The 14,531-nt window shown below is 41.2% G+C and overlaps 1 protein-coding gene across 50 annotated transcripts in view; it reads left to right on the plus strand.

The window, feature by feature from the left end:
- Nucleotides 1-14,531, plus strand: part of SVIL (supervillin) — a 256,217-nt gene that overhangs the window by 153,218 nt on the left and 88,468 nt on the right. For all 50 annotated transcript variants that reach the window (XM_086333936.1, XM_086333952.1, XM_086333949.1 and 47 more), the window contains 3 exons: nt 9,653-9,710; nt 9,825-9,976; nt 13,054-13,729. In XM_086333936.1, the coding sequence (XP_086190062.1) occupies nt 9,703-9,710; nt 9,825-9,976; nt 13,054-13,729 (836 nt within the window). In that variant the 5' untranslated portion in view covers nt 9,653-9,702. The remainder of the gene's footprint in view (nt 1-9,652; nt 9,711-9,824; nt 9,977-13,053; nt 13,730-14,531) is intronic.

The following is a 14,531-nucleotide window of genomic DNA, read 5'->3' on the forward strand; positions in this document are numbered from 1 at the left end:
ACCGTAGGTTCTTACTAGTTAGGAATCAGTCCTGAGTGTTCATTGGAAGGACTGGTGCTGAAGCTGAAACTCCAATACTTTGGCTACCTGATGCAAAGAACTGACTCATTGGAAAAGAACCTGATGCTGGGAAAGATTGAAAGCAGGAGGAGAAGGGGACAATGGAGGATGAGATGGTTGGATGGCATCACTGACTCAATGGACATGAGTTTGAGTGAACTCCAGGACTTGGTGATGGACAGGGAGGCCTGGCGTGCTGCAGTCCATGGGGTCGCAAAGAGTCAGACATGACTGAGCAACTGAACTGACTGAACTGAGTGTATATATGTCAATCCCAATCCCCCAATTCATCGCACTCCACCTTTCTGCCCGTGGTGTCCATATACTTGTTCTCTATGCCTGTGTCTCTTATTTCTGCTTTGCAGGGAAGATGATCTACACCATTTTTTATAGATTCCACATATACAATATTAGTATACAATATTTCTTTTTCTCTTTTTGACTTCACTCTGTCTCTAGGTCCATCCACATCTCTACAAATGATCCGATTTCTTTTTATGGCTGAATAATATTCCATAGTACATAAGTACCACATCTTTATCCATTCCTCTGTAGATGGACTTCACCTTACCATGAGTCCCTTCCTTTCATTTTAGGCATCCTCAAGTTTTTGCTGCAGGCTGGCACCGAGGATAAGAGAGCAGTCCTAGAATCAGCCTCACCTCATCTCTCTCTTACTTTTCACCTTCTCCAAGGGTGATGAGTTCTGCTTACTTGCCTGTTTCTTTCCTGTCCACCCCCTCCCACTGCTTCCAGCTCCCTGAGGCTTTCCAGTGCTAGGATATCTTTCAGCTCCTGACTGGGCAACACACTGAGCAAGCAGTGTAAAGTGCATCTTAAACGTCTCTCTTCTTATCCAATCACATCTGTGAATTCACACTTTGGTTAAGATGTACATGCAGTCAAATATTCGCATCAGCTACCAGCCCTCTACCTCTAGTATTGCACGTGGAATAATACGAGCATTACCTGATGTTTGTTTCTACCAACTGTAACACTAACTCAGGGGAGTACCAGCTCACAAACTGGGTTTATCCCAAATGAGCTGTGTAAACCTTGCTTCAGAAGAAACAGCTTTTCCAGCAATCCCACTCCTATACCCAGAAAACATATAGTTCTCTAATTTGAAAAGATACATGGCACACCAACATTCAAAGTTGCACTATTTACAACAGCCAAGACATGGCAGCAGTCTAAATGTCCATCAGCAGAGGAATGGATTTAAAAAAAAAGAGAGAAAAAGATAAATACCATATATCACTCACACATGGAATCTGAAAAAATTATACAAATGAACTTACAAAACAGAAACAGACTCAGACCTAGAAAACAAACTTACGGCAATCAAAGAGAAAGCTGGGGAGGGATAAATTAGGAGTTGGGGATTCATTAATAATTAATTATAATTAATCCTATCAATTATAAGATTTTATACTGTATATCAGAGAAGGCAATGGCACCCCACTCCAGTACTCTTGCCTGGAAAATCCCATGGACGGAGGAGCCTGGTAGGCTGCAGTCCATGGGGTCACTAAGAGTCGTACGCGACTGAGCAACTTCACTTTCACTTTTCACTTTCATGCACTGGAGAAGGAAATGGCAACCCACTCCAGTGTTCTTGCCTGGAGAATCCCAGGGATGGGGCAGCCTAGCGGGCTGCCGTCTATGGGGTCGCACAGAGTCGGACACGACTGAAGCAACTTAGCAGCAGCAGCAGCATACTGTATATAAAAGTGACAAACAACAAGGACCTACTGTTTAGCATAGAAAACTGTATTCAATATCTCATAATAACCTATAATGGGAAAGAATCTGAGCATGTATATATGTGTGTGTGTGTATATATATATATACAGACATACATATATAAAACTGAATCATTTTGCTACACTCCTGGAATATTGGAAATCAACTATATTTCAATAAAAATAAATTAAAAAAAGAAATATTTCTGGTGGAAGATCAGGGGTTTTCTTCTATCCTGAAAAAAAAAAACAACATAAAAACCAAAAATAGCAGCAGTAAATCATGATATCAAGCCCAGACGAAATTAGACCAGAAAAAATATTCTCTTAACAGAAACAAAATCAATTTTAAAAGTCCCACTGACAAATTTACATGCATCCTCAGGAACTGAACCAGTCGTACTCCTGGACACAGGTTTATGAGGATGGATGCTTGAAGGAGGACCCCAGGGATTTGAGTCACCTGGTGGTGACAACTTCAAGAAGGGACATTTTTCAATTTTTAAGTTTAACAAAACTGTCAACTGAAACAGAGTCTTGTTCTGTTTTGCTCCAGCGGTCCAAAATAAGAAGAATGTGTAGAATTACAAGAAGGCAGGTGAGATTTCATATGAGGAAGAAAATTCTGATAGTTCATGGTACCTGGAAATGAAAGGCACTGCGTTGTGATCTCATTAACTGTTCAAGTCAAGGGTAGGACACCTATGAGCGGGGTTCCCACCTGGAACCCCAGGTGTGAAATGGAAAAGTCCTTCCAATTTGTAAGACTCTTTCAGAAGACAGACTCAATTTAATCTGAGTGAAACTGAAAGGGTTAGCCGCTCAGTCATGTCCGACTCTCTGCAACCCCATGGACTATAGCTCACCAGGCTCCTCTGTCTGTGGGATTCTCTAGGCAAGAATACTGGAGTGGGTAGTAGCTATTCCCTTCTCCAGGGGATCTTCCTGACCCAGGGATCAAACCCAAGTCTTCTGCATTCCAGGCTGATTCTTTATCATTTGAGCCACCAAGGAAGCCCGAGCCAAATGTAAAAATCTATGAAGGTGATCAAAACAAAGAGCAAGAATGAACAAACTGATATCAGCAGCAGTTTAGATTTGACTGATTATGGAAAGTTACAGAAAGCTAAAGTTTTCCTCTTCTCTTTGTCCCCCCTTTCCTTCTCTTAGTGAATAATAAATAAGAAGATCAAAAAAATTAAGAACAATGTCAGATGCTAGATTCCTCAAAGCTCAATGACTCAGAGCTCTACATATAACAATTTTAAAATGTATAAACTTATTAACCAGTTTTATTAGACATTATCATAATTGGTCATTAAAAATCATGATTTTCCCTAATCAAAGATGATTATGTACTCACCAGATTTATGTTTCTAAATTAACAAGGTTTTTCAAACATACTTCTTAAGCATTAGTATCCCTCCTTCCCTGAATTTCATCTTAATTCCCATAGATTTATTTCATAGTCTTTACTCTTTATGAATTTGGGCAGATACATTTGGAAAGACCGCAGGTATTACCTGAAGTCTTTTTATTTCTCCACCTTAACAGATGTATTCAGTATTCTGTCAGTTCTTGGTAATAGCAAGTTAAAAATAGGAATTGATTGAGTTTTAATGTCATGGAGTTTCATGTTGGTTTATAAGTTTACAGAAGCTTCTTCCTGTTCATTTAGTGATGGGATTTATGCTTCTGTGAAATTGAGCTTTTAAATGGTCTTTGATTTTTCTCTAAGGAACTTCCTTTACCCATGTATCATGAACAAGTAATCAAGGGATTAAAACCCTTTACCAGTGTAAAGCTTATCCTATTAAAATAGATTTTCCATTTAGGAGTTATGAAATGGACAAAATATATGATTCTACTTTTTTTTTAACAGCTTCATTGAGATATAATTCGTATGCTATACAATTATCCATTTTAAGTAGACAGTTTGGTGGCTTTTGGTAGCTTCACAGAGTCGTGCATTGATCAGCAGAGTCAATTTTAGAACATTTTCATTATCCCCCCAAAAACCCTTCTGATAGCCATCACACCTCCCCCTCTTTCCTCTAGGTTTGTAATGATTTTATTTTATAAGCTGCTGGTCTTTGTATTAGTGGCTGCCATCCAAGTGTAAAAGTTAAAGTGGATTACTCCTGGGGAAGAAAGATCAGCATACAGAATATTCTGGACCTGGCCCGTGGTATCAAATGCAGGCAGGGGGAGAGCTGTTCTTGGCAGTCCCCCCGCTACTTATATTTCTTTGGAAGATTCTACTGTATTCAGACTTGGGGGACTGAAATCAACAATAACTTTACCAGAAAGCCTGTTCTCAGAGCTAATTGAAGAAACCATGCTTCCCAAGAAAAGCACCTAACAGACCAAATTACCCTGCGTATTGCTATTATACGTTATTACAAAATATATGAGGCAAATTAAATAGTTTTATAAAGTATTATAGCCCCTGATGTCAAATCCTCTTAAATTGCCTTACTTGGAAAATGACCAATGCAAGTCCCGTCAGAAATTGCTGAAGAAATAGAGTCATAGAACTCATATTTCTTAGACAAGGACAGCAGACTAAAATCACAGGGATTTTAGCAAGGGATAATTTAGTGTACATACAAGTCTCAGTGCACTTGAAAATTTATTGCAACAGAAGTTAGACCAGCTGTGCTAGTTTCTATCTGGATTTATGATGACGAATATTGCTATTTTCTGAACCATGTATTAGTTTTATACATATGACACAGCAATACCATCAATTGAATTATGGCATTTGAGTCTAATTTTTCAAAATCCCTTGTTTTTAGGAAAGAGACACTGAAGGATTTAGAGTTAAAAGGAGCATCAGGCTGCAACTTACTCTTGAATGGTTCAGAAAAATTAATATGTGAATATGAGAATGTGTGTGCATTCGTGCTCACAGTGCTCAGTTGCTCAGTCGCATCCGACTCTTTGAAACCCCATGGACTGTAGCCCACCAGGCCCCTCTGTTCATGGGATTTTCCAGGCAAGAATACTGGAGTGGGTTGCCATGCCCTTCTCCAGGGGGTCTTCTCAACCCAGGGTTCCAACTCATCTCCTGCATTGATGGGCAGGTTCTTTACCACCTGGGAAGTGCTATATCCATGTGTATATACACATAAATATATGCATATTTTCATATATATTTACATGTAAATATACATATGGAGATAGAAAAGGGGGGTAAAAATAAGTATAGTAACAAATGTTTACAAATGGAAAATGTCTTAATTTTTCTCTGAGACTGAAATTATATAAAAATTTTAAAGGAAGGAAACCTTTTGGGAGATCATAAATAAGAATAAACTATGTTCAGGGCCGGCAGTCAGAAGATGGAGCAGTGATAGAGCAGTCTGTGGACTCTGTACAAAAGACATGAAGTGACCACGTGTTTCCCCAGTAGGGGCGACTTCCGTGCTTTCTTACTAGCTTTTTATTTTTACAATGCTTTAGAATATACCTGACCAAAATTCAGTGGGGGTGGGGAGTACTACAAGTGCTCATCTGAAGTTTTTTTTCCTTTGGAATTGCATTCACAGTTCAAATAAAACATCATTCAGTGCAACTAGAGATTATCATACTAAGTGAAGTAAGTCAGAAAGAGAAAGAGAAGAATACCATGTGATACAACTTGTACATGGAATCTTAAATGTGGCACAAATGAGCTAACCTATGAAACAGCAACCAATTCACGAACATAGAAAACAGACTTCTGATTACCAAGTGGGAGGAGGTGAAGCGGAGGGAAGGACTGGGCTTTGGGGATTCGGTTCAGTTCAGTTCAGTCACTCAGTTGTGTCCAACTCTTTGCGACCCCATGAATCGCAGCACGCCAGGCCTCCCTGTCCATCACCAACTCCCGGGGTTCGCTCAGACTCACGTCCATCGAGTCAGTGATGCCATCCAGCCATCTCATCCTCTGTCATCCCCTTCTCCTCCTGCCCCCAATCCCTCCCAGCATCAGAGTCTTTTCCAATGAGTCAACTCTTCGCATCAGGTGGCCAAAGTACTGGAGTTTCAGCTTTAGCATCATTCCCTCCAAAGAAATCCCAGGGCTGATCTCCTTCAGAATGGACTGGTTGGATCTCCTTGCAGTCCAAGGGACTCTCAAGAGTCTTCTCCAACACCACAGTTCAAAAGCATCAATTCTTTGGCACTTAGCCTTCTTCACAGTCCAACTCTCACATCCACACATGACCACAGGAAAAACCATAGCCTTGACTAGACGGACCTTTGTTGGCAAAGTAATGTCTCTGCTTTTGAATATGCTATCTAGATTGGTCATGACTTTCCTTCCAAGGACTAAGCGTCTTTTAATTTCATGGCTGCAGTCACCATCTGCAGTGATTTTGGAGCCCAAAAAAGTAAAGTCTGACACTGTTTCCACTGTTTCCCCACTTTGGGGATTGCTGCTGCTGCTGCTAAGTCGCTTCAGTCGTGTCCGATTCTGTGTGACCCCATAGACGACAGCCCATCGGGCTCCCCCGTCCCTGGGATTCTCCAGGCAAGAACACTGGAGTGGGTTGCCATTTCCTTCTCCAATGCATGAAAGTGAAAAGTGAAAGTGAAGTCGCTCAGTCGTGTCCGACTCTTAGCAACCTCATGGACTGCAGCCTACCAGGCTCCTCCGTCCATGGGATTTTCCAGGCAAGAGTACTGGAGTGGGTTGCCATTGCAGATGCAAACTGCTATATATAGGATGGATAAACAACAAGGTCCTACTGTATAGCACAGGGAACTGTATTCAATATCCTGTGATAAATTATAATAGAAAAGGATATAAAAAAGAATATATGTATATGTTCGCTGTACAGCAGACATTAACACAGCCTTGTGTATCAACTATATGTAAATAAAAAATTTTTTTAAACCAGCAAAATGAAAGAAACAAAATAACAACCGAACATACATAGACAAATAAAAAGTCATTCTCTTTTACACAACCTAAGTGTTATCTGTGGAATAGATATACTATAGTAATTATGTTATATGTGTGTCAACTCCCCATGAGTTGACCTTTCCTTCCGGATTATGGGAAATAATGTCAAGATGGAGCGTGTTGCTTATCTTTTTCACTGTACTGCTGGATTTTCTTTAAATGTTTTCAGGTGCACAACTTCTATAGAAAATGTTCAAGTTTTAATGAGATAAAAATGATTTTCAGTCGCAAATGAGGACCAGAAAAGTCAACTTAATTTTTCAGAGTGGACATCGTGTGCCTCTCCGAATGCATCGCATTCTTATTTTTTATGCTTGTTCGGGCTTACTTCATTCAGATGGTTTATAAACAGCAGAAGTTTATTGCTCACTGTTCTGGGGACTAGAAGTCCAGGATCAGGGCAACAGCATGGTCAGGTTCTGGCGAGTGCCCTCTTGCTAGTTGCAGACTGCCAACTTCTCATGGCATCCTCATGTGGTGGATGGGGCGCAGGAGCTCTGTGAAAAAGTGGTGAAAGTGTCAGTTGCTCAGTCGTGTCCAACTCTTTGCACCCCCATGTACTATAGCCCACTAGGCTCCTCTGTCCATGGAATTCTCCAGGCAAGAATACTGGAGTGGGTCGCCATTTACTTCTCCAGGGAATCTTCCCAACCCAGGGATTGAATCCCGGTCTCCTGCATCACAGGTAGATTCTTTACTGTCTGAGCCACCGGGGAAGCCCTTGGGAGCTCTGTGGGGCTTCTTTGTTAAAGGGCCAGTCCCATTCATGAGCACGGGGCCTGATCCCTCCCTAAAGCCCCACCTCCTAATCCCATCACTTTGGGGGTTAGAATTTTAACATATGAATTGGTAAGGGGGATACACACATTTGGCTTCCCAGGTAGTTCAGTGGTAAAGAATCCGCCTGTCAAGGCAGGAACCAGGCTTCCATCCGTGGGTTGGGAAGGTCCCCTGGAGAGGAAAATGGCAGCCCACTCCAGTATTCTTGCCTGGGAAACCCCATGGACAGAGGAGCCTTACAGGCTATATAGTCTATGGGGTTGCAAAGAGTCGGACACGACTGAGAGTGCACACACACTTTCAGACTGTAATCTACCTAGTTGAAATAATTCAGGAGAAAAGGCAACATGTCGTTGTACCACTCAGACTCTCTTCATACGCTCCATTTCTCAGTTATGGGTTTGGGGCACAGATTTAAGACAAACCTCCCAGAGTCCTTGGAATTTGGTGTCAACTGTTTCTGGAGCAGTTTTATGAAAAATAGAGCTCTGTTTTCCACTTTGGGTTTTAAATAATTCATTGATACTTATCCTTGAAAATATCTCCAGAATCTGTGCTACCAGCCATGAAAGTTTTATCACCACCATCTTGTGAGAGCTCGTTTGTTAACTGGGAAGCAGTGATAGGCCACACTTCCTCCAAAGGCAGGAGGTACCATTATCACTGGATTGTGGTCTTCTACTTGCGAGCATTTGCTCTTAGCTACTCCCGGGAAGGCCACTGGTGACAGAGATATCTGTGAAGCCAACTATCCTTGTAAAAATGTCAGTCCAGCCCACCGTTAAGGTAGCTGTCATTTAAAAATAAATTAATAAATAAAAACATGACTGGTATCTCTGAACACAATCAAAGGACAATTTAAAAGTCATGTGTGCATGCACATGTATGGTTTTGACTCCTTCCTAAAAAGAACCACTTAAGGAATTTCCTGGCAGTCCTGTGGTTAGGACTCCATGCTTTCAATGCTAAGGGCATAGGTTCAATCCCTGATCAGGGAACTAAGATCGTGCAAGCCACGAAATGTGGCCAAAAATAAAAATAGCCACTTAAAAAAATGGAAATTGAAGTTCCAATTTTCAAGTGGAAATTGAAGCAGTTGCAATTTAAATCCCAAGCGTTTATATCCCTTCTTCTGAGCTTCTGCTTTGACTCAGCCTTGCAGATGTTTCATGGGCCCCGGGCCTATCACCACTCCTCTCTTCCTGGGACATCAGCAGGAAAAGCTCAGAGGAGCCCTTGTGAATTCATGGGATTGAGGAGGAGGCAAGAAGAATTTCTCTACCAAATTTGGCCATTTCCACAGAAACCTGTGGCCTCTCAATAAAAATATCCTTGTGGTCAGTGTTATATGAGACCCTCCCAAGATCAGCAAAATGTTTGTCTGATCATCCATTGTTGCCCAGGGGAGTGAGGGTCATCACCTTTCTACCATCCGCCTACATTCCAGCAAGGAAACATGTTAACATTTCCTCCCAGTGAAAGCTTGGAAGGGGAGGCACAGGAACTAGGTTAATCTAAACTGTATTGGAGAAGGTGTACCACATTACGTAACCTTAGAAACCCGAGCAGGAAGGAGGTTGCAAATCTTCACAGGTTCAGTGATGGGACGCCAGACTGCTGTGAGCTTCTGCATGGTATAACCTGCTGGTGGCCATGGCACTCACAGTCCTCCAGTCTCTACTTTTGCAAATGTTTGACGTTTTGCAGGATGGAAAGTTTAAAATACTATATAAAACTAAAAACCAGATAGTGAGCTTTCTGCTGACTAGAGAAAAACCTAAAGAGAAACTGGTGAGGCCTCCCCTGGTTCTCCTGGGTGAAATAAGCTCACTTCTTTTTTCCATCTCTTGTTCTCATGGTATTACTTCTTAGACCAACCTGTGACACGTACGTGTGAGTGTGTATTTGTGTCTATGTCTGTGTACATACCTACTCATTTGGCACCTACCTCCCCTGTTATTACACAGTCTGCAAGAACTATGTCCGTTTTGTACATCACTGCTGCAAGGGAGCCATAAACAGAGTTCCAAAGATAGATGTGTGAATGAATGAATAAAATGAATGCATGACAACTAAATACCGGATCATCTTTTTCTTCTTTTTTGTCTTCTTTTAGTTGCAGAATTAAGAAAAATCTTTGAACCAAAGAGGAAAGAATTTTTAGAAATGAAAAGGTAAGATGTTCATTGTACTTAATGAAGAGGGAGAAGAATTTGCTGAGCAGTAACCAGTGTTCGTGGAGAAACCGATGCCCCTGACTCACTGCCTCTGTTTGGTGTCTCGTGCAGAAAAGAAAGAATTGCCCGGCGCTTAGAAGGAATTGAAACCGACACGCAGCCCATCCTCTTGCAGAGCTGCACGGGCTTGGTGACTCATCGCCTGCTGGAGGAGGACACACCCAGATACATGCGTGCCACAGACCCGGCCAGCCCGCACATTGGTGAGCTTGTGGCCCGCAGGCCTCTCATCAACCTTTAAAAAAAAAAAAATTTTTTAACTTTATTTATTTATAGCTGTGCTGGGTCTACGTGGCTTCTCAGGTTCTCCCTACTTGTGGTGAGCGGGGGCCACTCTAGTTTCTGTGGGCAGGCTTCTCTTTGCAGTGGCTTCTGTTGTTGTGGAGCACAGGCTCAAGGCGTGAAGGCTCAGTAGTTGTGGCACATGGACTTAGTTGCCCCACAGCATGTAGAATCTTAGTGCCTGGACCAGGGATCGAACCCATGTCCCCTGTACTGGCAGGCTGGTTCTCAACCACTGGACCACCAGGAATTCCCTATCATCAGCATTTTCTATCCAGCACTCCTGGAAAAGGAGATGTTGCAACAAGTGAACTGTGCAGGTTGTAATGTTTTTTAAGCTATGTGTTTGTGAAAACCAGCAGCAACACCCACGTCAGCTCCCCCGTGCCTCCCAGGTGTGGTCCCTGGTGTCACGACAAGAAAGGACCCCACTGTTGAGTAATTGATGACCAGTCATTTCTCCCCCACCCCAGCCTGGGCCCCACCAGGGGCAGGTCCTGGCTCTTTCTCTCCATCTCCTCAGGGCCCCAGCTGTCAGAGATCCTCAGGTTTGTTTGGGAAAGGGCTGAATAAGACAGCCATCTCTTATATATAATGGATTTAAACAGAATGCCCTGATGCCCGGCACAGGGCCAAGCTGCCCGCAGCAGGGAACTTGATGGGCAAAGCTGGACCTCATGCTCAGGGGTCTCACTCTGTGTTTATGCAACAAATATCTTCTTTAAATTATTTGAACAGGTGTAATTTTAAATGTATCATATATTTATTTCTTGTTAAATAGCATGTCAAACGTGACTTAGTTTTTCTGTGGTTTCTCAGATGTCGGTATGAGCATCAGATATCACACATGACCTTAGGAGAGGATGGCATATATGGGGCTACTCTTCCCGTCTGCAGCCCAGGTTCTGCTGCTCTGTGCTACTGCTTTTAATAGCCAGCGTCTTCTAGTTTCTTCTTCAGAGGGAGTTGCTAGTCTCCTTTCATAATGTGATCAGTTTGCTTGTCTCTACAGTTTCTGGTTTTCTATGGCCAGAAAACTAGAGAACTAAGATTTTTTTTTTTCTCATTACACACATGATGAATCAAGAACAGCCAGAGTACCATAATATATGGCCACAAATAAATCCTATTGTATATAAAATGTATCATATGATCATGTAAGCATCATGTTGGTCAGGAAGAAGTATTTAACAAACTTGTCTTGGGAAAAATGGGATGGCAGTGGGGAGAGACAATATCCGATCCTCACTTCCTACTCAACACAAAAATAAGATTCAGCGACTCACATCATTAATTATAAGAGAATAATTAAGAATATGGAAGCAAAAATGAATATTTAGGTCCAGTTGAATGGAAATGGACTTCCAAAACACAGAAATAGTGGTAGAAATCACCAGTGACCAGGTCAGTTGATTTGACTACATAATGAACATCTGTGTTTCAAAGACAATCTTCAACAGACTTCACAAAAAATTAAATTTGGAAATATTCATGAAAAATATAAAGAACTCATATACCTATAAAATTTTACATAAATTGATTAAAATGATACTATGAATCAAAAGAATATAGAGCAACAAGTTTGACCAGATATTCTAGAGGAGAAAAAGATAATAAAATGGCTACTAAATAACTGAAAAATGCATGTATCCTCTTTTTCCTGGTAATCTAGGGCAATTTTTAATTTTTTGGAGAAACATCACATCATAACAAACATTTTTAGAAATATGGAACTATTTATATAAATCCAAAATAGCGGTGTAAAATGAAGTACAACAGATACAGATAGATAATAAATTATATGATTACTTGATATTCTCATTTATAGTTTTATATATTACAAGTATGCTTTCTTATCTTTATTTTTTATTTACATATAGCTGATTTACAGTGTTGAGGTAATTTCTGCTGTACAGCAAAGTGATTCATTTATACATATATACACATTCTTTTTCATATTTTCAAAGGTGATTTTTTTTTAATTAGCAGTGTTTGTGAGAGAACATAAATTTCAGGTTTCATTGTAAACTGATGCAAACTTTATAGAAATTAATTTGACAATATAGCAAGTATCTTAAAATGAGGTACCTACTGATAAAGCAATTCTACTTTTACACAACTATCTTTTGTAATTGTAATCAGAAAATAAGATGGATTAAAAGTTAGAATCAACTTAAATGCCTATAAATATGAGATGACTTAAACTGGTTCTAAAATGCCTGTTGGATAGAATAGTATAAAGTCTTAAAAAATGATATCTTCAAAATAAGATTTGCAAGCAGGGAAATGTTTTATGTAGAACATTAGGTTATATAAATATGAGTTATATAGAAAACAATCATTGACTAGAAAGAGTATATAGGAAAGTTTAGCAAATTATGCATTTATTTATTACTGATGATTATAGATTAGTGATTATTGGTGACTTGGGGGCTAACTTTCCTGTGTTTTCATTGTAGATCTTTTCTACATCACACATGCATAGTGTAATTGGAAAAAGCCACTTCTGTTAACAGAGAGGACCACTGCTACCTGGCGGATATTGACATGGCCCATTATTATTATAGTTACTATCAGATGCTGAGAAACCACACTCTGTCACTTGTCAAATTACAGCAGTTCAAATATCTGTTATCCTTTCTAGAGGACTCTGAACACATCCTCTGGCCTCACACATGAAATATTAAACTCAAAAGCAGAAAAGTAGATGAATAAGGGGAAATGACACTGAGCAGCAGTGAAGGCTGTCAAGGTTGAGCTTTAAGCCGAGGCCATGCCTGACATGGCTTATGCGGTGGTGCACAGAGCATCTCAGCCCTTAATGTATTTCCCTGCAGACCTCAGATTTCTTCAGCCTCCCAGGTAAATCATTGTAGGCAACCTCAAGGAGGTGAGAAATTTGTTCTTCACAGCCTGGCCACTCAGTGTATTGTGTACATAGCAGAGTAGAATAAATGTATGTCTTTGATTGAATTCTGTATATATGATCTTCTTGTAGGTCGATCAAATGAAGAAGAAGAAACTTCAGATTCTTCACTAGAAAAGCAGACTCGATCCAAACAGTGCACAGAAACCTCAGGCATCCATGCTGACTCGCCCTACAGTTCAGGCATCATGGACACCCAGAGCCTCGAGTCCAAAGCCGAAAGAATCGCCAGGTACAAAGCAGAGAGAAGACGGCAGCTGGCAGAAAAGTATGGGCTCACCCTGGATCCGGAAGCAGACTCTGAAACTCCATCTCGATACAGCAGGTCCAGAAAGGACCCCGAGGCTGCGGAGAAAAGGGGGGTAAGAAGCGAGCGATCGGCTGAGTCCAGCAGAGACTCCGGCTCATCCTACTCCAGGACTGAGCTCTCGGGGCTCAGGACCTGCGTGGCTGAGTCCAAGGACTATGGCCTGCACCGGAGTGACGGTGTTTCCGACACAGAGGTGCTGCTCAATGCAGAAAACCAAAGACGCGGTCAAGAGCCCAGTGCCACCGGGCTGGCCCGAGACCTGCCCCTTGCAGGGGAGGTCTCCTCTTCCTTCTCATTCTCCGGGCGAGACTCTGCCCTCGGTGAAGTGCCAAGGTCCCCAAAGGCAGTGCACAGCCTGCCCAGTCCATCGCCTGGGCAGCCGGCCTCCCCAAGCCACTCCACCAGTGACCTGCCACTCCCTGCGGAGGCTCGAGCCAGGTAAGTGTTGACCCACCGTCACCTACATCCCCTCTGCTGCTTCTGTGTCTGAGATTTGGGGTCCTCAGTGCTCTGCAAAGTTCTGGGCTAACTATAGAAATAATGATATTGATGATTTTTTTTTCATTTTCACAATGTCAACACAGGTTCTACCAAAGCAGAAAGCTTCCCAGTCTTAAATTTATCAATTTAGTTCTTGGTATGTTCTTTTTTAAAAGAAGAAACTGAACAGGTGTTATGGCGACACATTTTCAAGATCTTTCTTCTATTTCTCATCTGCCTTTAACAAGTGTCTTTTCCTTCATTTTCCTGTGATCATACCCAAGACTTTGGAGCCATTGTTTCTGTTGCTGTCATTTAAAGTAACAAAGCAGAAGGGCGCCACTAACCAATTTTCACTGGGTCTCAGTTTAGGTTATGTGAAGTATGCCCAGTAAACACCGAATATGACTATAACATATGTTACATAAGTATATCAGCATGCTAAGGATACTGCTGTGTATCAAAGCACCTCATTGAAAAGATCTACCAGTAGGAGAAATTGCTGCGTCACAGAGTCAGCGAATGGAAAATCAGAGAATGGATAAAATCAGAAAGTCAGATGCCTGAAGAGAATATATGTTTCTCTCGCAATTTAAATATCTAAGTTTAAATTTGAGTTCAGTTTAGATATTTAAATCTAAAAAGTGTGCTGAACAATTAGGATGCAAATTACATAAATCTCCTACTTCATGGTTTAGGCTTATTGTCTAGGCAGACTCCTAAATGTATTTTTTCAGTTCAAATAAACATTAGGTTTGCA

This window comes from Bos grunniens, chromosome 13 (assembly GCF_055505025.1).
Source record: "Bos grunniens cultivar Pamir isolate PY7600 chromosome 13, Bosgru_T2T1.0, whole genome shotgun sequence".
Lineage (NCBI taxonomy): Eukaryota > Metazoa > Chordata > Mammalia > Artiodactyla > Bovidae > Bos > Bos grunniens.